A 26,121-nucleotide genomic window follows, 5' to 3' on the forward strand; every position below is an offset into this window, starting at 1 on the left:
TATTTCTCCTAAGTTGTTTAATTTCAAATGGAAAATTGGTAAATTTACACTGAGAACACCCTTAACATACTTTCCTAACCAAGAGAACAAGGATAACATATGCATTCTGTTACCATAAATACATATGGGCACTTCAACCTAATAATGAGATAAAACCAGGCAAAATCAAATTCAGACTATGAGTAACAATAATTTGCAGGCTAGAAGACAGGGTTTTGAATGTTCCCAACACAATGAAATCATAAATGATTGAGGTAACAGATGTGCTAATTAACCTGACTTGGTCATCACATGTTATATGCATGCATAGAAATACCATACTTTACTCTATAAATATGTACAATTATTATGTATCAGTTTTAAGAAGATTTTTGCAAACCATCTGACCAGAACTCTTCAAAAGTGTCAAAGTCATAAAAGACAAGGAAACACTATGATACTGTCATAGATTGAAATAGTTTAAGAGATGTAACAACTGAATTCAATTTGGACCACTGGGTTGAATCCTGGAATAGAAAAAGTACCATATTTTTAAAAATTGAAATTCTAATTAGGTTTTTGGTTTATGTAACATGTATAATTGTACCCACATAAATTTTCTCATTTTGATCATTAATATTAAGGACATGTAGTATTAACATCAAGAAAGCTGGCTACAGTTAAATGAAATTTTACTATAAATTTGGAATAATTTCTAAAATACAAGTTTAATACAGCATATAAGCAATAAAAAGTATTGCCCAAATAATTACTAAGAATGCTGAATTCTTGAAAAGTTGCTCAAGGCAAGCTTCTAACTTGTGGATAATGAAGTGAATGTCGATAATAAGGGCCTTTTCTCTGTATGAAAATGCACTGAGCTCTACATTTGTAGTTTGTCCTCTATATTTATGCTATATTAAATTAAAATTTAGCTAAAAATTAAATCATTCGTTAAAAAGGTAAAGACTATATAGAAGTAATAAGATTTATGTGAGTTTGGGAATATCACTTTCATTAGTGTCTTCACCCATTATATGTTTAAAATTATAAGATTTTAAATTATTTTGGTAATCATATTGCTTGTTAGACATTTGAATGTCCTCATTCACCAAGGAAACTTTAATTTGAATATGAAATAGCTATAATTATTAATGCCAGTCAAATTATATTTTATAAATAATCATTTGGATACTTCAAAAAGTTAGTTTAAATATAATTAAGGAGGTATCTTTTCTGAAGGGAGGAGAGAACTTCCACTTTGATTATGGCCTTGTCTAAATAATGTCAGAGTTTGTGGACTCAAGAGGCTTCCATCATAGTCTTGGAGCTCATCACAAGAGGCTCGGGTGATCACTGACGTCATAAGAGTGTCAATTGTTAAATCAACAGTAGGAGTCACTGTGCACTTGCTCCCTATGAAGGACCTCTGTCCTTAATGTGTTGTACTTTGAGAAATCACTGTAAAACTAGTCTTCAAACAGTTCTTTATACTTTGTGTGTCTGTGTGGGTGCAACCTATTTAAATGTTTACTTAGTATACACTAAGTTGATCTTCTGTATATAAAGATAATTAAAGACCTGGAACCCACCCAAATGCCCATCAACAGTAGACTGGATAAAGAAATTAGGGGACATGTACTCCATAGAATACTATACAGCAGTAAGAAACAACAAAACCCGGTCATTTGCAAGAAGATGGAGGAATCTGGAAAACATCATGCTGAGTGAATTAAGCCAGTCCCAAAGAGACAAATATCATTTGTTTTCCCTGATTGGCGACAACTAACTGAGCACCAAAGGAGAAACCTGTTGAAGTGAAATGGATACTATAAGAAACAATGAACTGATCAGCTCTTGTCCTGACTCTAGATGCACAATGTAATACTTTATCCTTTTTAGTATTTGTTGTTGTTGTTGTAGTTGTTGTTCTAGTACTAGTGGTTGAACTCTGTAATTAAGACACAATTATTCTTAGGTGTTTATTTTAACTTAAAAGTGATCCCTGTTAAATTTAAGAGTGGAAAAAGAGAGGGAGGAGATGTATAATTTGGAAGATGCTCAATCTTACTTGCCGCAAATGGTGGAGTTAGAAATGTGCCAGGGGATGCCAATACAATCCCATCAAGGTGGCATGTACCATCTCACTAGTCCAAGTGATCAATTTCAGTTCACAACTGATGGCTCTGATAGGTCTAAGAGTCAAAGGGATCACACAAACAAGACAAGTGTCTGCTAATACTAACTGATAGAATCAAAAATGGAGGGAAAGATCCAACATGGGAAGTGGGATACACAGCAGACTCACAGAATGGCAGATGTCCTAAACAACACTCTGGCCTCAGAATCAGCCCTTAAGGCATTCGGATGTGGCTGAAGAGCCCATGAGAGTATTGTAGGCATGGAAAGCCAAGATACCATGAAAAAGAAAAAAAAGAAGATGACCTAAATGAAAGATCTCTGCGAGTGAGATCCCAGTGGAAAGAACAGGGCCATCAAAGAAGGAGGTACCTTTCTCTGAAGGGAGGAGAGAACTTCCACTTTGACTATGACCCTATCAGAATAAGATCAAAGTCAGCGAACTCTAAAGGCTTCCATAGCCCTGGCAACTCATGACTAGAGCCTAGGGAGATTACTGACGCCATGAACAGGAGTGTCAAATTGTTAAGTCAACAACAGGAGTCACTGTGTACTTACATCCCATGTGGGATCTGTCCTTAATGTGTTGTCTAATGTGCATAGATGCTGTAACTAGTACTGAAACAGTATTTTTACACTTTGTGTTTCTGCGTGGGTACAAACTGATGAAATCTTTACTAATTATATACTGAATCGATCTTCTGTATATAAAGATAATTGGAAATGAAAAAAAAAACCCTGGTGTTAAATTGGAAATGGCATAGAAAAATAATTAATTTTTTAAAAAATATGATGTTGGATCTCTGTCTTTAATGTGCTGTACACTCTTATTTAATGCTATAACTAGTATTCCAACAGTATTTTTTTTTCATTTTGTGTTGCTATATGGGGGCAAACTGTTGAAATCTTTACCTAATATATACTAAACTGATCTTCTGTATATAAAGAGAATTGAAAATGAATCTTGATGTGAATGGAAGGGGAGAGGGAGTGGGAAAGGGGAGGGTTGCGGGTGGGAGGGAAGTTATGGGAGGGGGGAAGCCATTGTAACCCATAAACTGTACATTGGAAATTTATATTCATTAAATAAAAGTTTAATAAATGAAAATAAATGAATCTTAATGAAGAATGGGATGGGAGAGGGAGTAGGAAATGGGATGGTTTGGGGGTGGGATGGTGAGTATGGAGAGAAGAACTGCTATAATCCAAAAGTTGTACTTATGAAATTTATATTTATCAAATAAAAATTTTCTACAAAAAAAACCCTTTATGCTCAACATGAGAAATTTTTTCATAAATTCTACAAAATTATATCAATTAAAAATAAATACCATATAAATGACAGATGCTAATATTTTTGTTATTTTTAAATCTATGTTCAGGTGGTGGGCACTGTGGTTCAGGGGCTTGAACTACCACTTGACATGTCCACATCCCTTATGTAAGTGTCAGTTTGAGTCCCAGATACTCTGCTTCAGATCCAACTTCCTGCTGCTATTCCTGGAAAGGCAGTCAGTGATGGCCTAAGTACGTGGGTCCATGCCACTCACATGAGAGTTCATGGATTCTGGCTTTAGCCTGGCCAAGCTCCGGCTGTTGGAAGCATTTGTAGAGTGAACTAGCAGATGAAAGCGCTCTCTCTCTCTCTCTCTTTCTCTCTCTCTCTTTCTCTCTCTGACTTTCATATAAGTAAACAAATTTTTAAAACTTTTTGAAAGTTATGTTCACCTGTGAAATTTAACATGCAGAATTAATGCCAATACTTAAAATTGTATTTGCATATTTTGTCTGAGATTCCAGGTTTGGAGCTAACAGGTTTGTCAAAAGGAATTGAGAACTATTTTGTGCTGTTGCAGGATGCCTAAGAAAGTTACAGAGTTACCCATGTCACTTCATCAATGTTTTCAGGTCAATGAAAATTCAGTCTCATGGCTTATCTCCCTTGACTGCTTGTTTTGTGGATGGGAGAAATCAGAAAAAAATCCGGGGTGCGCTTAATCTCAGATAACTGTTCTGAATGAATAAAAATCAACATCCCCCAAAGGAGGAAAACTGTTAGATGATTGTGGCTTTCGAGAAAGCCTTCACACTTTCATGTAAACTATGAAAAGAACACCACTGCCCAGAGAAATATTGAATATGAGATCTGGAAAGGAAGATAAACATTCTCAGGTAATTCAAACTTCTGTAGTTGTGATACAAACTGTACCTCCATGACTTATAAGATTCAATTCTGTAATGAGAAATGTTTGCCATAACTGTGTCAACATGTCATTAGACATTAGAACAATAACCCTTATGTTAATAAAACCATAATGATATACACATGCACATATCCACAAATATTTATCTGTTCATAGACTCTTCAGAAAATAAGTTTAAAAGGATACATAGAGGTTCCAGAAAGGAGGATGAGAAAGATTCAGTAGGTAAACTCAGGGTGTTACCAGAAGGAAATTCCTATCCACTTTTATTTAGCAAATTTAGCTCTGCTCATTATAAATGAAAAGAGAAACTGGATCATGCCAAAAGCCTCAAATTCCTAGGAATTCCATGAGTATATTTTACATTTTGTCCTAAATACACTTACATTTGGGTCTGTTGTCAGCAACTTTTTTATTGCCCACTTAACTTCCTTCTCAAGGTGTAGATTAAAGGGTTAAGTGAGGGTGTCACCACAGTATAGAAGAGGGTGAGGGAGCGGCAAGATGGCGGAATAGGCAGGGAGCACACTATTAGTCCGGAGAGAGAGACAGGTTAATATAAGTGGAGATACTACAGGGTCAAGGAAGAGTAGGGGATGAAACAGCATAGGAAACTCTTCCGGAACTAGTGATTCACAGTGGACCTGCGTGGAGAGCGTGGGAGCCCAAGTTCGGGACACCAGCAGCAGACTCAACGCACCAGCGCTGGAACGCGAGGTGAGCCGAACCACAATAGCCCAAGACACCAGCGGGCAAGCGGAAAGAGGAGGCTAGAGGGAACAAGGCTTGAAACTTCGTGGGGAAAAGATCACCAGGCTAACTAGAAGAGAGAGAGGAAAAAAAAAAGCGACCGATACGGACACAAGTTTCTCTCTCTCCGCTCACCTCTCAAAGGCGAGCAAAACAAAGAGCAGGCGCCATTTTGGACATACGTCATAAGCAGGGCGACCTCAGGTCTGCACCAGCCCTGAGCCTAGCAGAAAAACCTGACTCTGGGGGGAGGGGTGAAATAACAGGAGATTAGCATCTAACTTGGCAACCCAGTGGGAGATTGCAGGAGAATTGGAGCCCACACTGAGGGCAGCACAGATTCCTTGTGTGGTCCTTGGGAAAGAGCTTCCGATCTCTGGCTCCTGTGGGTATATCATTTGCCTGCTAACTACCTCCAATTACGTTCAGCTGTGCGGAATTACTTCCCTTTTGAATCAAAAAAGAGAGAGATTTACCACACCTAACCTGGGAGTGTCATCTTTGACACACCCTCAGCCCTGAGGAACCAAACACAGCTCTCAGTCCACACTCATCTCAAGCCTCTAAGGCACCACTGAAAGCAGACAGTCCACTTAATATAGAGCCATAGTGTAACAAGAAAAAACACCACAGTGAAGAAACCAAATATCTCCAACATGCCAAACAACAAACGCAAAAACCAAGCTAACAAGAACAAGGAAGACACTATGACACCCCCAAATGAAAAAGACACCCCAATTCAAGATTATGAAGATGATGAGATCGAAGAAATGCAAGAAGCGGATCTCAAAAAATTGATAAGAACATTAAGAAGTTCTCAAAAACAAATTCTTGAACTACAGAAATCCTTCATGGACAAGATAGAAAATCTCTCTCGTGAAAATGAAATATTAAGGAGGAATCAAAATGAAATGAAACAACTAGTGGAACAAGAAACTCTGATAGTGACGAGAAATCATAATGAAATGAAGAATTCAATAGATCAAATGACAAACACATTAGAGAGTCTTAAAAACAGAATGGGCGAAGCAGAAGAGAGAATATCAGACTTAGAAGACAGAGAACAGGAAAGGAAACAATCAAATCAAAGAAAAGAAGAAGAAATCAGAAATCTAAAAAATACTGTCAGGAATCTACAGGATACTCTTAAAAAACCCAACATTCGGGTTCTAGGAGTACCTGAAGAAATGGAGAGAGAGAGAAAGGATTAGAAGGCCTTTTTAGTGAGATACTAGCAGAAAATTTCCCAGGTTTGGAGAAAGACAGAGACATCCTAATACAGGAAGCTCATAGAACCCCTAATAAACATGACCAAAAGAGATCCTCACCACGACATGTTGTAATCAAACTCACCACAGTGAAACAGAAAGAAAAGATCCTAAAATGTGCAAGAGAGAAACGCCAGATTACTCGCAGAGGATCTCCAATTAGACTCACAGCTGACTTCTCTTCAGAAACCCTACAAGCTAGGAGAGAATGGCGAGACATAGCCCAGGTACTAAGAGAGAAAAACTGCCAGCCCAGAATATTATATCCTGCAAAGCTCTCATTTATGAATGAAGGTGAAATTAAGACCTTTCACAGCAAACAGACATTGAAAGAATTTGTCGCCACTCGTCCAGCCCTGCAAAAGATGCTTAAAGATGTGTTACATACAGAAACACAGAAACACGGTCACCAATATGAAAGAAGGTAAAGGTAGGAAACCTCACACCAAAAGATCACAGGAATCTCAAACCATATATTAGAAAGTATCTTTGGCTAATGGCAGGGCAAAGTTACTCCTTCTCAATAGTCACATTGAATGTTAATGGCTTGAACTGTCCAGTTAAAAGACACCGATTGGCTGATTGGGTTAAGGAAAAAAACCCATCCTTTTGCTGCTTACAAGAAACCCATCTATCCAACAATGATCCATACAGGCTGAGAGTGAAAGGCTGGAAAAATATATACCACGCCAACAGAAATGAAAAGAGAGCGGGCGTAGCCATCTTAATATCGGACAACATAAACTTTACCACAAAAACTGTTAAGAAAGATAAAGAGGGGCACTATTTAATGATTAAGGGATCCATTCAACAGGAAGATATAACGATTATCAATGTATATGCACCTAATTACAGGGCACCAGCTTATTGAAAAGACTTGTTAAGGGACTTAAAGGGAGACTTAGACCCCAATACAATAGTACTGGGCGACTTCAATACTCCACTCTCAGAGATAGACAGATCAACAGGACAGAAGATCAACAAGGAGACAGTAGATTTAAATGACACTATAGCCCAAATGGATCTAACAGATATCTACAGATCATTTCATCCTACATCTAAGGACTTTACATTCTTCCCAGCAGTACATGGAACCCTCTCTAGGATTGACCACATACTAGGCCATAAAGCAAGTCTCAGCAAATTCAAAAGAATTAGAATCATACCATGCAGCTTCTCAGACCACAAAGGAATGAAATTGGAAATTGGCAACTCAGGAATCCCTAGAGCACGTGCAAACACATGGAGATTGAACAACATGCTCCTGAATGAACAATGGGTCATAGAAGAAATTAAAAGAGAAATCAAAAATTTTCTGGAAGTAAATGAGGATAACAGCACAACATACCAAAACCTATGGGATACAACAATAGCAGTGTTAAGAGGCAAGTTTATATCAATAGGTGCCTACATCAAGAAAGTGGAAAGGCACCAAATAGATGAGCTTTCGAGTCATCTCAAGGATCTAGAAAATCTGCAGCAAACCAAACCCAAACCCAGTAGGAGAAGAGAAATAATTAAAATCAAAGAAGAAATCAACAGGATCGAATCCAAAAAAACATTACAAAAAATCAGCCAAACGAGGAGCTGGTTTTTTGAAAAAATAAACAAAATGGACACCCCATTGGCCCAACTAACTAAAAAAAGAAGAGAAAAGACCCAAATCAATAGGATCAGAGATGAAATGGGAAACATAACAACAGACGCCACAGAAATAAAAAGAATCATCAGAAATTACTACAAGGACTTGTATGCCAGCAAACAGGGAAATCTATCAGAAATGGACAGATTCTTGGACACATACAACCTACCTAAATTGAGCCAGGAAGACATAGAAAACCTAAACAGACCAATAACTGACACAGACATTGAAACAGTAATAAAGGCCCTCCCAACAAAGAAAAGCCCAGGGCCAGATGGATTCACTGCTGAGTTCTACCAGACATTTAGAGAAGAACTAACTCCAATTCTTCTCAAACTATTCAGAGCAATCGAAAAAGAGGGAATCCTCCCAAATTCTTTCTACTAAGCAGGAGAAAGATGCAGCATTGAAAGAGAATTACAGACCAATATCCCTGATGAACATAGATGCAAAAATACTCAATAAAATTCTGGCCAATAGCATGCAACAACAGATCACAAAGATCATCCACCCAGACCAAGTGGGATTCATCCCCGGTATGCAGGGATGGTTCAACATTCGCAAAACAATCAACGTAATACACTACATTAACAGACTGCAGAAGAAAAACCATATGATTCTCTCAATAGACGCAGAGAAAGCATTTGATAAAATACAACACCCTTTCATGATGAAAACTCTAAGCAAACTGGGTATGGAAGGAACATTCCTTAATACAATCAAAGCAATATATGAAAAACCCACAGCCAACATCCTATTGAATGGGGAAAAGTTGGAAGCATTTCCACTGAGATCTGGTACCAGACAGGGATGCCCTCTCTCACCACTGCTATTCAATATAGTTCTGGAAGTTTTGGCCAGAGCTATTAGGCAAGAAAAAGAAATTAAAGGGATACAAATCGGGAAGGATGAACTCAAACGATCCCTCTTTGCAGATGATATGATTCTTTATTTAGGGGACCCAAAGAACTCTACTAAGAGACTGCTGGAACTCATCGAAGAGTTTGGCAAAGTAGCAGGATATAAAATCAATGCACAAAAATCAACAGCCTTTGTATACACAGGCAATGCCACGGCTGAGGAAGAACTTCTAAAATCAATCCCATTCACAATAGCTACAAAAACAATCAAATACCTTGGAATAAACTTAACCAAAGACGTTAAAGATCTCTACGATGAAAACTACAAAACCTTACAGAAAGAAATAGAAGAGGATACCAAAAAATGGAGAAATCTTCCATGCTCATGGATTGGAAGAATCAATATCATCAAAATGTCTATCCTCCCAAAAGCAATTTATACATTCAATGCAATACCCATCAAGATCCCGAAGACATTCTTCTCAGATCTGGAAAAAATGATGCTGAAATTCATATGGAGACACAGAAGACCTCGAATAGCCAAAGCAATCCTGTACAACAAAAACAAAGCCGGAGGCATCACAATACCTGATTTTAGGACATACTACAGAGCAGTTGTTATCAAAACAGCATGGTACTGGTACAGAAACAGATGGATAGACCAATGGAACAGAATAGAAACAGCAGAAATCAATCCAAACATCTACAGCCAACTTATATTTGACCAAAGATCCAAATCTAATCCCTGGAATAAGGACAGTCTATTCAATAAATGGTGCTGGGAAAATTGGATTTCCACGTTCAGAAGCTTGAAGCAAGACCCATACCTATCACCTTACACAAAAATTCACTCAACATGGATTAAAGACTTAAATCTATGACCCGAAACCATCAAATTATTAGAGAGCATTGGAGAAACCCTGCAAGATATAGGCACAGTCAAAGACTTCCTGGGAAATACTCCAACAGCACAGGCAGTCAAAACCAAAATTAACATTTGGGATTGCATCAAATTGCGAAGTTTCTGTACTTCAAAAGAAACAGTCAGGAAAGTGAAGAGGCAAACAACAAAATGGGAAAAAATATTCGCAAACTATACTACAGATAAAGGGTTGATAACCAGAATCTACAAAGAAATCAAGAAAATCCACAACAACAAAACAAACAACCCACTTAAGAGATGGGCCAAGGACCTCAATAGACATTTTTCGAAAGAGTAAATCCAAATGGCCAACAGACACATGAAAAAATGTTCAATTTCACTAGCAATCAGAGAAATGCAAATCAAAACCACAATGAGGTTCCATCTCACCCCGCTTAGAATGGCTCACAGTCAGAAATCTACCAACAACAGATGCTGGAGAGGATGTGGGGAAAAAGGGACACTAACCCACTGTTGGTGGGAATCCAAACTGGTTAAGCCACTATGGAAGTCAGTCTGGAGATTCCTCAGAAACCTGAACATAACCCTACCATACAACCCAGCCATCCCACTCCTTGGAATTTACCCAAAGGAAATTAATTTGGCTAATAAAAAAGCCATCTGCACATTAATGTTTATTGCAGCTCAAATCACAATAGCTAAGACCTGGAACCAACCCAAATGCCCATCAACAGTAGACTGGATAAAGAAATTATGGGACATGTACTCCATAGAATACTATACAGCAGTAAGAAACAACAAAACCCGGTCATTTGCAAGAAGATGGAGGAATCTGGAAAACATCATGCTGAGTGAATTAAGCCAGTCCCAAAGAGAAAAATATCATTTGTTTTCCCTGATCGGTGACAACTGAGCGCCAAAGGGGAAACCTGTTAAGTGAAATGGACACTATAAGCAACAATGAACTGATCAGCTCCTGTCCTGACTTTAGATGTACAATGTAATACTTTATCCTTTTTAGTATTTGTTGTTGTTGTTGTTGTTCTAGTACTATTGGTTGAACTCAGTAATTAACACACAATTATTCTCAGGTGTTTAAATTTTAACTGAAAAGTGATCCCTGTTAAATCTAAGAGTGGAAAAAGAGAGGGAGGAGATGAACAATTTGGAACATGCTCAATCGGACTGGCCACAAATGGTGGAGTTAGAAATGTGCCAGGGGATTCCAACACAATCCCATCAAGATGGCATGTACCAATGCCATCGCACTAGTCCAAGTGATCAATTTCAGCTCACAATTGATAGCTCTGATAGCTCTAAGAGTCAAAGAGATCACACAAACAAGACAAGTATCTGCTAATAATAACTGATAGAATCAAAAAGGGAGAGAAAGATCCAACATGGGAAGTGGGATACACAGCAGACTCATAGGATGGCAGATGTCCTAAACAACACTCCGGCCTCAGAATCAGCCCTCAAGGCATTCGGATCTGGCGGAAGAGCCCATGAGAGTATAGCAGGCATGGAAAGCCAAGATATCATGGAAAAAAAAAGACCTAAATGAATGATCTCTGTGAGTGAGATCCCAGTGGAAAGAACGGGGCCATCAAAGAAGAAGGTACCCTTCTCCGAAGGGAGGAGAGAACTTCCACTTTGACTATGACCCTATCGGAATAAGATCAAAGTCAGCGAACTCTAAAGGCTTCCATAGCCCTGGCAACTCATGACTAGAGCCTAGGGAGATTACTGACGCCATGAACAGGAGTGTCAAATTGTTAAATCAGCAACAGGAGTCACTGTGTACTTACACCCCATGTGGGATCTGTCCCTAATGTGTCGTCTAAAGCGAAGTGATGCTATAACTAGTACTGAAACGGTATTTTTATACTTTGCGTTTCTGTGTGGGCACAAACTGATGAGGTCTTCACTAATTATATACTGAAGTGATCTTCTGTATATAAAGAGAATTGGAAATGAAAAAAAAAAAACAACCTGGTGTTAAAATGGTAATGGCATAGAAAATTAATTAATTTGAAAAAAAAATTATGTAGGATCTCTGTCTTTAATGTGCTGTACATTGCTATTTAATGCTATAATTAGTAATCCAATGGTAGTTTTTTCACTTTATGTTGCTATATGGGCAAAATGTTGAAATCTTTACCTAATATATACTAAACTGATCTTCTGTATACAAAGAGAATTGAAAATGAATCTTTATATGAATGGAAGGGGAAAGGGAGCGGGAAAGGGGAGGGTTGCGGGCGGGAGGGAAGTTACGGGAGGGGGGAAGCCATTGTAACCCATAAGCTATACTTTGGAAATTTATATTCATTAAATAAAAGTTTAATAAAAAAAAGAAGAGGGTGAGGAATTTACTGTGGTTCTGTGTGTACTGGCTTTTGGGTTGAATGTAGACAGACATGATAGTTCCAAAGAACAAAGTCACAACAATCATGTGAGACCCACAGGTCCCAAATGCTCTTCTCCTGCCTTCAGCAGAGCTCATCCCTGGCACACTCCTAACAATGCAGCCATGGGAGACCACAATAAGCCCCAGAGGTATAACCACACAGAGGACAGTAAATATGGAGAGCTCATTTTCCAGGAAGGCTGTATCCACAGAGGCAATTTTAATCAGGGCAGGCTCCTTGCATATGAAGTCATCCACCCTGTGGTGGTTGCAGAGGGATAAATGGAAAATGAGAATGGTCTGAATTGTCAACTCCACAAAGCCACTGATCCAGGCCACAGCCGCTACCTGTTTGAGAAGCTTTGGGTTCATGATAACACCATAGTGGAGAGGTCGACAGATCACATTGAAGTAGTTATAGGCCATAACTGTTAAGAGGATACACTCTGTGGAGCCCAGGCCCAAAGCAATGTAGAACTGGATCACACAACCAATATAAGTAATGGTCTTCCTAGGGCCCTTGAGGTTCCAGAGCATCTGTGGGACAACACTGGTTGTGAAACAGAGGTACAGGAAGGAGAGATTAGAAAGGAAGAAATACATGGGTGTGTGGAGTTTGAGGCTCAAATATGAGACAAGTATTATTGCTGTGTTCCCCATCAGTGTCAGAGCATATATGATGGAGATCACCAGAAGTAGGACCTTCTCCAGCTGCGGGTAGTCAGAAAAGCCCAGTAAGATAAAAACTGCTGGGGCACTTAAATTAATCCCTTTCATCATTTCTTGTGAATCAACTTTACTGAGCATTCCTACTTTATTCCTGTGGAAAGAAAAATAAAATATCAGAAAAAATGGAAAAGGAGCAAACCAATTAAAACGTAAACATTTAGATACTGGAATTATATGGAGAGAAACAAAGATAGAGATAAAATAACACAAGCTAAAAATATGTAGGCTGACCTGACCTATTATATAGAAAAAGAGACAAATGCACAGTATCATGAAAACAATGAACACAGTAAAAGAACTAGGTAAGCTGGGCCAGTGCTGAGGTTTAGTGGGTAAAGCCACTGCCTGCAGTGCCGGCATCCCATATGGGTTCCGGTTCAAGTCCAGCTGCTGTACTTCCAATCCAGCTCTTTGCTATGGCCTAGGAAAGCAATAGAAAATGGCCCAAGTCCAGTGGAGGAACTATGGATGGTTAAGTTGTTAGTGGAGTCTCTCTTCTACAATATTGGCTCAAACTATTTTCAAGTAATGGATGTTTAGATTATTTATTTACGAAGATCTCTGGAGCTCTCCTTCCCAGGCAACTTCCAATAACCACACTAAAGAGGGAAACAGGTCTCTGGAGAGAAAAAACACCACAGGGATGTGTGCCTCTATTTCCACTGGAAGACAATTGATTGCACACTATCATCCGGCCCATGCAAGAACAGCATTATTTTGTATTAAAATTATCTGTAACAGAAAGGGATGATGAATCAAAATTCTTGACCGTGAGACCATGTTTCCAATCTATTCATTCTCACTTTTTAAAGAAGAGGCAACTTTTTTAAGGGTCCGGCACTGTAGCGTAGTGGGTAAAGTCACCACCTGCAATGCCGGCATTCCATTTGGGCACCAGTTCCTATCCCAGTGCTCCACTTCTGATACAGCTCCCTGCTATTGGTCTGAGAAAAGCAGCAGGTATTTCAGCACCTGACATCCACATGGGAGACCTAGAAGAAGCTCCCATCTCCTGGTTTCAGACTGGCTAAGCCTTGGCTGTTGCAGCCATTTGAGGACTGAACAGTGGATTGAAGATTCATTCTCTCTCTCTCTCTCTCTCTCTCTCCCTCCCTCCCTCCCCTGTAACTCTGCCTTCCAAATAAATAAATAAATATTTCAAGATAAGTAAATGAAATCGAATACCAAAGAAAGTATGGTGCATGATTTTATTTATGCTTAGTTCAAAGAAACATAACAATGGTTACATGGGAGCAGGTACAAGTAGGATAAGGAATTGAGCTTGATAGTTCTTATAGAATATTCCTTATGTTCTTTATCTTGATCAAAGGATGTTCTAATAGTTTGTGGAAATTATCCTTATGAATATTTCACTTTTATGCAGTAAAAATTATTTTAAAAATCAATAGACTTTCATAAAAATCCATGTTTTACTAATAATTCTGTATATTTTGCAGTCCTGGGACTCAATTCATAGAAAATTGTTTGTATGGAGCTCAACAATTATTTAAGGTTCAGAAAGAATCTGTCCTCTGAAGTTAGTCACCACAGTCTTTTATTACCAAGTACAAACCTTACCTAAGTTACAATTTTTTTAAAGATTTATTTATTTACTTGAAAGTCAAAGTTACACAGAGAGAGAAGGAAAGGCGGCGAGCGGGGAGGTGGGGGGGTCTTCCATCCACTGGGTCACTTCCCAGCAACAGCTGGAGTGATGCCAATCTGAAGCCAGGAGCCAGGAGCTTCTTCCAGGTCTCCCATGCAGGTAGAGGGGCTCAAGAACTTGGGCCATCTTCCATTGCTTTCCCAGCCAAAGAGGAGAGCTGGATCACAGAGGGAGCAGCTGGGACTCACACGGGTGGCACCCATATGGGATGCCGGCACTGCAGACAACGGCTTTACCTGCTATGCCACAGCGCCAGCCCCTACCATTTGTTTTTGATTTGCTGCAATTATTTTTCTTAGACTTGATCCACTCAGTGATTATTAATTCCATCTGACTCAGACCTGAATGTGCATGAGATTTTCCTTTGGCTATAATATGTTGGAAGAGGGATTAATCTAAAACAAAAAAAGAGGCACACTTTGTTTTTGAGACCTTAAGATAAGCATGAAGCAGGTGAGTATTGCAGCAAAGCAGGTTAAGCTTCCACTTGGGACACTGACATGCCATATCAGAGTGCTGGCTCAAGTCCTAGCTGCTCCACTTCTGATCTAGTTTCCTGCTGAGGAGCCAGGGAGGTAATAGGTGATGAACCAAGTACATGAGTCCTTGTCACCCAAATGAGATATCCAGATGGTGGCCCTGGCTCCTGGCTTCAGCCTGGCCCAGTCTTGGCTGTAGCAGGGTTTTGGGGAGAATATCAGCAGGTAGAATCAATCAATCAATCAATCAATCTCTCTTCCTTTCAAGTGAACATTTTTTTTAAAAAAGGGTGAACATTGTGATGCAGTGGATGAAGCCATCACTTGGGACACCCACATCCTATATCAGGGTTTTGGTTGAATCCCTGCTACTCCTCTTGTGATCCAGCTTCCTGCTATTGCAACCTAGGAAGCAGTGTATAATGGCCCAAGTACTTGGATCCCTGTCACCCATGTGAGAGACCTGAATGGAGGTCCAGGTTGCTGGTTTCAGTGTGGTTCTATCCTGGCTACTGTAGTCATTTGGGGTCTGAATCAATGGATGATCTCTCTCTCTCTCTCTCTCTCTCTCTCTCTCTCTCTCTCTTTCTCTCTCTTTCCTCCTTCTCCTCCACATCTCTTTCACCTGGTCTTTCAAATAAATAAATAAATTTATTTAATTATTTTTTTACCTACAAATGTTTTATTTAAGTTACACAAATTTTACGCGTTTCCTATATACAAATTTAGGGCCAGCGCCATGGCTCACTAGGCTAATCCTTGGCCTACAGCACGGGTACTGGTCCTGGTTGGGGCACCAGTTCTGAACCGTTACACCTCTTCCAGTCCAACTCTCTACTGTGGCCTGGGAAGACAGTGGAGGACGGCCCGAGTGCTTTGGCCCTACACCCGCATGGGAGACGAGGAGGAAGCACCTGGCTCCTGGCTTCAGATCGGTGCAATGCGCCAGCCGTAGTGGCCATTTGAGGGGTGAACAAATGGAAGGAAGACCTTTCTCTCTCTCTCTCTTTCTCTCCTCTCTCTCTCACTGTCTAAATCTGCCTTTCAAAAAAAATTTAGAAAATACCGAAGACATTCTTCTCAGATCTGGAAAAAAGGATGCTGAAATTCATATGGAGACACAGGAGACATCGAATAGACAAACAATCTTGCACAACAAAAACAAAGCTGGAGGCATCACAATACCAGATTTCAGGGCATACTACAGGGCAGTAGTTATCAAAACAACATGGTACTAGTACAGAAACAGATGGATAGACCAATGGAACAGAATAGAAACACCAGAAATCAACCTAAACATTTACAGTCAACTTATATTTGATCAAGGATCTAAAACCAATCCCTGGAGTAAGGACAGTCTATTCAATAAATGGTGCTGGGAAAATTGGATTTCTACATGCAGAAGCATGAAGCAAGACCCCTACCTTTCACCTTACACAAAAATTAATTCAACATGGATTAAAGACTTAAATCTATGACCTGAAACCATCAAATAATTAGAGAGCATTGGAGAAACCCTGCAAGATATAGGTACTGGCAAAAACTTCTTGGAAAATAACCCAGAAGCACAAGCAGTCAAGGCCAGAATTAACATTTGGGATTGCATCAAATTGAGAAGTTTCTTTAATCAAAAGAAACAGTCAGGAAAGTGAAGAGGCAACTGACAGGATGGGGAAAAATATTTGCAAACTATGCTACAGATAAAGGGTTGATAACCAGAATCTAAAAAGAAATCAAGAAACTCCAAAACATCAAAACAAACAACCCACTTAAGAGATGGGCCAAGGACCTCAATAGATATCTTTCCAAAGAGGAAATCCAAATGGCCAACAGACACATGAAAAAATGTTCAATTTCACTAGCAATCAGAGAAATGCAAATCAAAACCACAATGAGGTTCCATCTCACCCCGCTTAGAATGGCTCACAGTCAGAAATCTACGAACAATAGATGCTGGAGAGGATGTGGGGAAAAAGGGACACTAACCCACTGTTGGTGGGAATCCAAACTGGTTAAGCCACTATGGAAGTCAGTCTGGAGATTCCTCAGAAACCTGAATAGAAACCTACCATTCAACCCAGCCATCCCACTCCTTGGAATTTACCCAAAGTAAATTAAATTGGCAAATAAAAAAGCCATCTGTACATTAATGTATATTGCAGCTCAAATCACAATAGCTAAGACCTGGAACCAACCCAAATGCCCATCAACAGTAGACTGGATAAAGAAATTATGGGACATGTACTCCATAGAATACTATACAGCAGTAAGAAACAATGAAACCCAGTCATTTGCAACAAGATGGAGGAATCTGGAAAACATCATGCTGAGTGAATTAAGCCAGTCCCAAAGAGAAAAATATCATTTGTTTTCCCTGATTGGCGACAACTAACTGAGCACCAAAGGGGAAACCTGTTGAAGTGAAATGGACACCATAAGAAACAATGACCTGATCAGCTCTTGTCCTGACTCTAGATGTACAATGTAATACTTTATCCTTTTTAGTATTTGTTGTTGTTGTTGAACTAGTTCTATATTGAACTCTGTAATTAAGACACAATTATTCTTAGGTGTTTAAATTTTAACTGAAAAGTGATCCCTGTTAAATATAAGAGTGGGAAAAAAGAGGGAGGAGATGTACAATTTGGGACATGCTCAATCGGACTTGCCCCAAATGATGGAGTTAGAAAAGTGCCAGGGGATTCCAACACAATCCCATCAAGGTGGCATGTACCAATGCCATCTCACTAGTCCAAGTGATCAATTTCAGTTCACAATTGATGGCTCTGATAGGTCTAAGAGTCAAAGGGATCACATAAACAAGATTAGTGTCTGCTAGTACTAACTGATAGAATCATAAGGGGAAAAAACGATCCAACATAGGAAGTGGGATACACAGCCGACTCATAGAATGGCAGATGTCCTAAACAACACTCTGGCCTCAGAATCAGCCCTTAAGGCATTCGGATCTGGCTGAAGAGCCCATGAGAGTATTGTAGGCATGGAAAGCCAAGACACTCTGGAAAAAAAAGAAGACCTAAATGAAAGATCTCTGCAAGTGAGATCAAGCAGAAAGAACGGGGCCATCAAAGAAGGAGGCACTTTTCTTTGAACGGAGGAGAGAACTTCCACTTTGACTATGACACTATCAGAATAAGATCAAAGTCGGCGAACTCTAAAGGCTTCCATAGCCTTGACAACTCATGACTAGAGCCTTGGGAGATTAATGACACCATAAACAAGAGTGTCAAATTGTTAAGTCAACAACAGGAGTCACTGTGTACTTACATCTCATGTGGGATCTGTCCTTAATGTGTTGTCCAATGTGAAGTGATGCTATAACTAGTACTGAAACAGTATTTTTATACTTTGTATTTCTGTGTGGGTGCAAACGGATGAAATCTTTACTTAGTATATACTGAATTGATCTTCTGTATATAAAGATAATTGGAAATGAAAAAAAAACCTGGTGTTAAATTGGAAATTGCATAAAAATTAATCAATTTTTTAAAATTAATCAATTTTTTAAAAAATATCATGTAGGATCTCTGTCTTTAATGTGCTGTACACTGTGATTTAATGCTATAACTAGTACTCCAACAGTATTTTTTCACTTTGTGTTGCTATGTGAGGGCAAACTGTTGAAATCTTTACTTAATATATACTAAACTGATCTTCTGTATATAAAGAGAATTGAAAATGAATCTTGATGTGAATGGAAGGGGAGAGGGAGGGGGAAAAGGGAGGGTTGGGGGTGGGAGGGAAGTTATGGGAGGGGGAAACCATTGTAATCCATAAGCTGTACTTTGGAAATTTATATTCATTAAATAAAAGTTTTTAAAAAATAGCTTTTTAGAATAAATTAAAAGATTGCCAGTGAGAAACCTAATAAAATTGTTTAACCTGTCAATTATATATTAAAGACATTTAAGTAATAAGGAAAAATAAATTTAGAATCATAGTGATTCTTCCATGCCTTCCTTCCCTCCCTCCCTTCTTCCTCCTCCCTCTCCTATTCCCATTCTTATTTTTTTACTAAGATCTACTTCAATTAACTTTATACACATAAGATTAGACTTACACTAAAGAAAAGTGTGAAGGAGGGATATGAATGTGGATAAGCTGATAGCTGATAGACATGCGTAAGAGATCAAGAAGAGTTATGCTTTATGTGTGATTCATGTTTACTTGCATGGATATGCATAACCATGAGTGCATTCATTAGAATTAGAAATATATAATAATATAATATAATGATATGTTAAAAATTTCCATCTGGGTCATCTGTTTTATCTTAGAAGTCAGAGAAATATGAATTGTATGTAGTAATGTGTGGCACAAGAGAGTGGGGAGGGAAGATTTAAGACTTTGTCAAACATTCGCTAGAGAGATGGAAGAGATGAACAAAGACACACAGAAAAAGATTTCTAGATAGATCAAGAGCCCATTTAAGTCAACAGATACTAGTTGTTCTTAAGGGCATGATTCAACATTTTTTATTTACATCTGCAGTAGCACTCAAGTGCCTGTATGAAGTGAGGAAAACAGCATAGTTGTAATGTTGGAGAACTGGAAATTCCCATAGTGATGTGAAAAAGGGACAAGGTAACAAAAATTTAAATTTATAATGATAATAATTTGAAGTTATCAGCCAGAAGGATATATTATGTCTCTAAACAAAAATGTTAGTTAGCAAAACTCAGTGGAAATGATGTCAAGGTTGAAATACATACTAGACCATTGATAAAAATCCAACATTAATGCAGCAGAAATCAGAAAACTGAGTACTGGGAGACTCTAAATGCAGGAGTTAAATATCTTTGTGATGTTTCCTGGATTTAAGCAATATCGAAAGAACAGAGAGCCAAATGTATATCAGAATGATCTCCTGGGACAGTGTATCTTTCGATACTACAGATTCAGGTATTAATTACCACACTGGGGGAGTCATGTCCTGGGACCTTTTAGGATCCAGTGACCTGTGTCCTCTCTAAGTTTTCCCTGATTTAATGGTCTTTGGGGATCTTAAATCTCAAATAGCAGCTGCTACAATCAATACATGGACCTTAAGCACTGATTTGTCACTTCAAGGTAATACAGGTTTGATATCTGCGGCATAAATTCCTTTTCTGTATTGAAACATGATTTATTTGGGTAAAAATGTAGAAAATGTCCTCTTTTAATTTGTTCACTTATTTTTAAGTATTGATTTTATTTTATTTACGCATCATGTCCATGATGATTAACTTTTAGTGGTAAATTGAGATTCAGATTTAAATTGAGATTCAGATTCCATTTGGGTTAGGTGATACAATATGGTGCATATGTTCTACTATATTTTACATCATAGTTAAATACAATTCTTCTACAAGCTAAACGTAAATGAGAAGCTAGTTCATGAATTTAAATGTATCTGTCATCATTCTATTTTAGATAATTGATGGGAGTGTTAAAATATAGTATAAAATGTCATTTAAGTGGAATGGGTGGTGTGATAACAAGAAAGATGTATTCAACAGATTAGAACAAGCATGGATATGTCTGGTTCCATTTTATTTATTGATAGAAGACAAATGAATGCTTTCTAAAAGTGTGACGAATCATATGGGAATTGTCCATGAATGAGAGACTGGGAAGTTAGTCATTATGTGTGACTTATGTTTGCTTGCATGGATATACATACCTATGGGTACATTTATTAGAATTAGAAATATATGTAATACAATGATATAAACTAGCTTGATTAATAAGAGTCTTTCTATTCTCTTTTTACCATTGTTCTTTTTTCTCCCTATCTTGAAGGATCACTCAGTGACTTCACTCTGATGTTGATGTCCATCCAGATCCTTGACCATATCAGTCTCTTGACTTCATGTTTTTTTACTGAATCCTTCTAGGATCATGTTTATAAAATAGGTAAAATCAATATATGATGCTAATCACTGAGACTTCCTTAATACATTTTCCTTCCATACGAATTTCCAAAATAAGCATTAAACAATTTCAGGTTATGCAATTATTATTAGGGAAGAATGTTAAGGCATGTTGAATTTTACTGGTGCCAAGTAAAAAGCACCTATTTTTCTAAACATGAAAAATGATTATGCTCTTTCATTGTATGTTTAACTGAATATATTTTAAACCATTATTTATAACTGTTTAGACTTTCTAAAATCTCACTAAACATCTTGGCCCTTTAGTCTCCTAGAAGGTAAAAATTCCACATAGGTTTGATACATATTGACAAAACCTCTTTCTTTCAAATAAAGAACTCTCATTATGTTGATAGCTATATTTGCATTCAGAGTCAACTGCCTTTCATTCAATAAATAACAGAAAAAACTGATACTATTCCCCAATACCACACATCAAAGAGAAGGAGGGTTTTTCAGAATGCACTGCATACATTTATAACATTAATACTCTGGTTGAGTAAATGAGTTAACTCATTCAATGTCTGAAGGAAATATGTTTTTGCAATTATGTTCCTACATGAATAAATACTTAGATATAAAGGTTAATATAAATTTCAATAATCAAATGTTGCATTTCTACATGAAAATAATATCTTTAATATGCAAAAATTAACTATCATTTGTATGTAAAAATATTTGAAAAAGGAAAAATATTTCCAACTCAGAATTTACTGTGGAAGAATGCAAGTGTCATTTAAAAGAATAATTTATATATTACATTTACATGAATAACAAATATTAATAATACTGATTTTCCGATTTCATATAAATGATTCGTTGTTGTAAGCTATAAATGAAGTGAGCATATTGTGCTCCTTTGAAATTCTTTTTCTTACTGTCTAGTTTTTCCTGTGATAAATTTTATCTTGACCTCTAATAGTAACTTCTCAGGAAAAAATTTCACATCCAAAATACACTTCATGTGACTTTCTGTAGAGTTATATTTTAAAGTTTAGGTTTGAATAATTGTAATGTGTTCTTCCTTTTTATAACAGCAACATGGGACTGACCAATGTAAGTGTCAAGAGGGACTTCACACTAGTAGGTTTCTCTGACCAGCCCCAGCTGGAAAAGATACTCTTCGTGATTGTCCTGATAGCCTATTTTCTTACATTGGCAGGAAATACAGTGATTTTTTTGATCTCCTCTGTAGACCCTAAACTCAAAACACCCATGTACTTTTTTCTTACTCAACTATCAATAGTTGATATTTGTTTTACCACCAGTGTTGTCCCTCAGCTGCTCTGGAACCTAAAAGGACCAGCCAAGACCATCACTTCCCTGGGTTGTGCCATTCAACTCTACGTCTCCCTGGCAACGGGCTCCACCGAGTGTGTTCTCCTGGCTGTCATGGCTTTTGATCGCTATGCTGCAGTTTGTAAACCTCTCCACTACACTACTGTGATGAACCCACAGCTGTGCCAGGCTCTGGCAGGGGTCGCGTGGTTGAGCGGGACAGGAAATGCTCTCATCCAGGGGACTGTCACCCTCCGGCTGCCTCGCTGTGGACACCGATTGCTCCATCACTTCTTCTGTGAGGTACCCTCCATGATTAAGCTTGCATGTGTGGACATCCATGCCAATGAGGTCCAGCTCTTCTTTGCTTCGTTGGTCTTGCTGCTCTTGCCCTTATCACTGATACTGACATCCTATGGACACATAGCCAGGGCGGTTGTAAGGATTAAGTCAGAGCAGGCCTGGCACAAGGCCCTGGGGACATGTGGATCCCACTTGATGGTTGTGACCCTCTTCTATGGGAGCATCACTGCTGTCTACATCCAGCCCAACAGTTCTTATTCCCAAACTCATGGAAAATTCATCTCCCTCTTCTATACAGTCATGACCCCAATGCTTAATCCCCTCATCTACACACTGAGGAACAAAGATGTGAAAGGGGCACTGGTAAGACTATTTCACAGAGACCCAACCACATAGAAATGAAGCAGAGTAAACAGTGGTCTATTGTTGATGAGAAAGCAACTTCTCAAGGTCATTTTGCATGACCTTTCCTCGGTAACTTCAGCAGCCTAAAAGGAAGAGATGCAAACCTCACAGTCTGTGCTATTGCATTTCACTTGGACTCAGAACAACCTTTGCTCTCCAATTCCTCCCCAGGCTTCTTTTGGCCCATATGTGATGCAATGTTCTCTCATATACTCAAAGTGCCTATTGTTCATATTACTCTGGTTTCTCACCGTCCCTCTCTTCTTGCCTTCTTTAATATTCTTCTGTTTCTTCCTTATTTTCTTTTGTTTCCACTTTTTATTCCTTTTTTCTCCCCATTTTTATGATTGCTTTATAATCATTTTCCTGGGTGGTTCTAGATTATGCTCCTTCCTATCCATACTCTAATAATTCCTGAAAACAATTATCTTTAAAATATTTTCCATAGAATGGGTGATCAAAGAAGCAGGTACCTTTCTCTGAAGGGAGGAGAGAACTTCCATTTTGACTATGACCTTGTCTAAATAAGATCAGAGTCAGCAAACTCCAAAGGCCTCCATAGACTTGGCAACTCATGACAAGAGCCTTGAGTGATTACTGATGCCATAAACAAGCGTATCAATTTAAGTCAACTTCAGGAGTCACTGCGTACTTACTCCTCATATAGGATCTCTGTCCTTAATGTGCTGTACATTGTGATTTAACGCTATAACTAGTACTCAAACAGTATTTTACACTTTGTGCTTCTGTGTGGGTGCAAACTCTTGAAAGCTTTATTTAATATATGCTAAATTGATCTTCTGTATATATAGTTGAAAATGAATCTTGATGTGAATGGAAGGGGAGAGGGAGCGGGAGAGGGGAGGGTTGATGGTGGGGGGGAAGTTATGGGGAGGGAATCCATTGTAATCCATAAGTTGTACTTTGGAAATTTATATTCATTAAATAAAAGTTAAAAAAATAAAATATTTTCCCATTTGTCTCAATAAATATCTTTCCTTTATCTTGTGGAGAACAGTGGAGAGACTAGACTAAAATATTTTTTAACTCTGCATCTTCCTTGTAGAGCTTCTGCAATTTTTGTTGGCTGTTTTTGTAGTCAAGTTAAATTCTGTAAAACAAATCATTTACACTGATTACAATATTTAGAATGCAACATATGTAAAGAACTTGTCAACAAATAATCAATGAATACCAGCTAACATATTTTCGACCTTTTACTCTCCAGGTTACACTATTTCATTCATGGTCACCTAATAGATACTTACTGCTTTCAACTGAATCTAATAAAAATTCTTACCAGTCTGTAATTAGTATTGATGTCTGAATGAGAAGACAACTGTCTTAAAAAATGAGAAAAGTTAGCCGGCGCTGTGGCTTAACAGGCTAATCCTCTGCCTTGCGGTGCCAGCACACTGGGTTCTAACCCCGGTTGGGGCGCCGGATTCTATCCCGGTTGCCCCTCTTCCAGGCCAGCTCTCTGCTATGGCCCGGGAAGGCAGTGGAGGATGGCCCAAGTGCTTGGGCCCTGCACCCACATGGGAGACCAGAAGAAGCACCTGGCTCCTGGCTTCGGATCAGTGAGATGCGCCGGCCGCAGTGGCCATTGGAGGGTGAACCAATGGCAAAAAGGAAGACCTTTCTCTCTGTCTCTCTCTCTTACTATCCACTCTGCCTGTCAAAAAAAAAATGAGAAAAGTAAGAAATCATTTTTTTATCTTTATACCATGGGAAAATATATTTACTTCTCTTAGGTTTAGCAAGTGTAGACTTACCTTAATGGTGAGTTGAAATTGTAATTTCTAAAAGAACAGAGTATGTAGGTGGTAATAAAGAATGATATTTGAACTTGGAGAGATCAGAATCTTTATCCTGCTGCTACCATTCCTTTACCCGTCACATAATTCTAAATCATTTCACATCTCTGAGGCTCCCCCACTTCAATTCTAATAGTAGGACAACCTCAGAAGTATTTCATATTAAGTAGTTAGCATATGGTAAGGAATATGTAACATATTATAGTTATTAGTAATAAACTATTGATTTTCTTAGTGATAATCATGATATCAGATTGAGAATTTTCAGTGGCAAATACACAAATGTTTTCCAGCATAAATTTTCTCTCAATTGTCAAGCAGGTTATGCTTTGGACATGTGACCATTGTGTTTGTCATATAAACACGCACTTATTAATAAATAAGCCAATAGTAATGAGTTCACTTTGATGCATCAGTATGGACTCAGTTGTGACTACTGATTGTGACTAAAACAGATATTTTGTTCTTGCTTCAATTTCTGTGGTTTTTCACTCCCAGAGTAGGAGGAACAATGAATGCTTCATACTAACACAAAACTTAAACTCTAAACAAGATATCCTTATCCAAGCATTGTGCAGCACACCTCACATTTAGTCATCTAGCTTATCTCCCCGTACAAGCCGAATTCACGTACTATGTACACATCAGATGAGCTCCTCATTGACAAAAGTCTCCTGAAAAGCTGCTTTAGTGAGATTTATTTTCACCTATACAATTATCCGTATTTTTTAATTATCACATTCACTTTCATCTATTTCTCTCTGTTACACATTTACTTCCTTCTTTTTTCATCTTCACAACACACCTGCTTAATTTCTCATGTTAAAATTCAACCAGTAAAACATGTATTATTCTATTTCCTTTTCTCAGGATCTGTTGCTAGAAAGTTACATCATTCCTTTACGCATTGTAACAGTTTGTTAATTTTACTCATGCCATGTCCAAATGTTGATATGTGTGCATCTCATGGGTCAGTTGCCTCTACCAACTTCATAGGGTGGCTTTCATAGACTTTCTGTTAAAGCTATTTCCTAGTATGTCAGTAGGGTAGGTGACATTAGCTTTGGTTCCAAGTAGTCTTTAGCATAGCATATGTGTAGTTTTCTTAGCCATAATCAACATCGGTAATGATTGCAGCCTTCTCAGTATTATAGGTTACAGTGGTTTTCAGGATTTCTCCATCTGCTATAATGCAGCTGTGTTAGCTGGGGCAAGTTTGCAAGTGTCTTTGTGAATGACATGCTCAGCTGTGGGTGTGGGTAAACTGTACTCTGGGCATGAGGACAGGATCACATTGAGTCACTCATGCAGCTGAATAAGACTAGTGCCTGTTGGGGTGGTAAACCTGTCAGTTTCTGAGGTCTGAGCAGAGGTGG

The 26,121-nt window shown here is 38.4% G+C and overlaps 2 protein-coding genes across 2 annotated transcripts; one reads left to right on the plus strand and one right to left on the minus strand.

Moving 5' to 3' along the window:
* Positions 1-459: 459 nt before the first annotated feature.
* LOC133756451 (olfactory receptor 2H2-like) lies at positions 460-12,942 on the minus strand. The gene is made up of 2 exons (XM_062187136.1): positions 12,102-12,942; positions 460-506 (listed from the first exon to the last, which is right to left on the minus strand). Exons 1-2 carry the CDS (start codon positions 12,940-12,942, stop codon positions 460-462), a joined length of 888 nt encoding a protein of 295 aa, XP_062043120.1.
* A 9,041-nt stretch (positions 12,943-21,983) lies between these two features.
* On the plus strand, positions 21,984-22,919 carry LOC133756790 (olfactory receptor 2G3-like). The gene has a single exon (XM_062187381.1). It carries the CDS (start codon positions 21,984-21,986, stop codon positions 22,917-22,919), a length of 936 nt encoding a protein of 311 aa, XP_062043365.1.
* Positions 22,920-26,121: the final 3,202 nt, after the last annotated feature.

Source organism: Lepus europaeus, chromosome 3 (genome assembly GCF_033115175.1).
Source record: "Lepus europaeus isolate LE1 chromosome 3, mLepTim1.pri, whole genome shotgun sequence".
Classification (NCBI taxonomy): domain Eukaryota; kingdom Metazoa; phylum Chordata; class Mammalia; order Lagomorpha; family Leporidae; genus Lepus; species Lepus europaeus.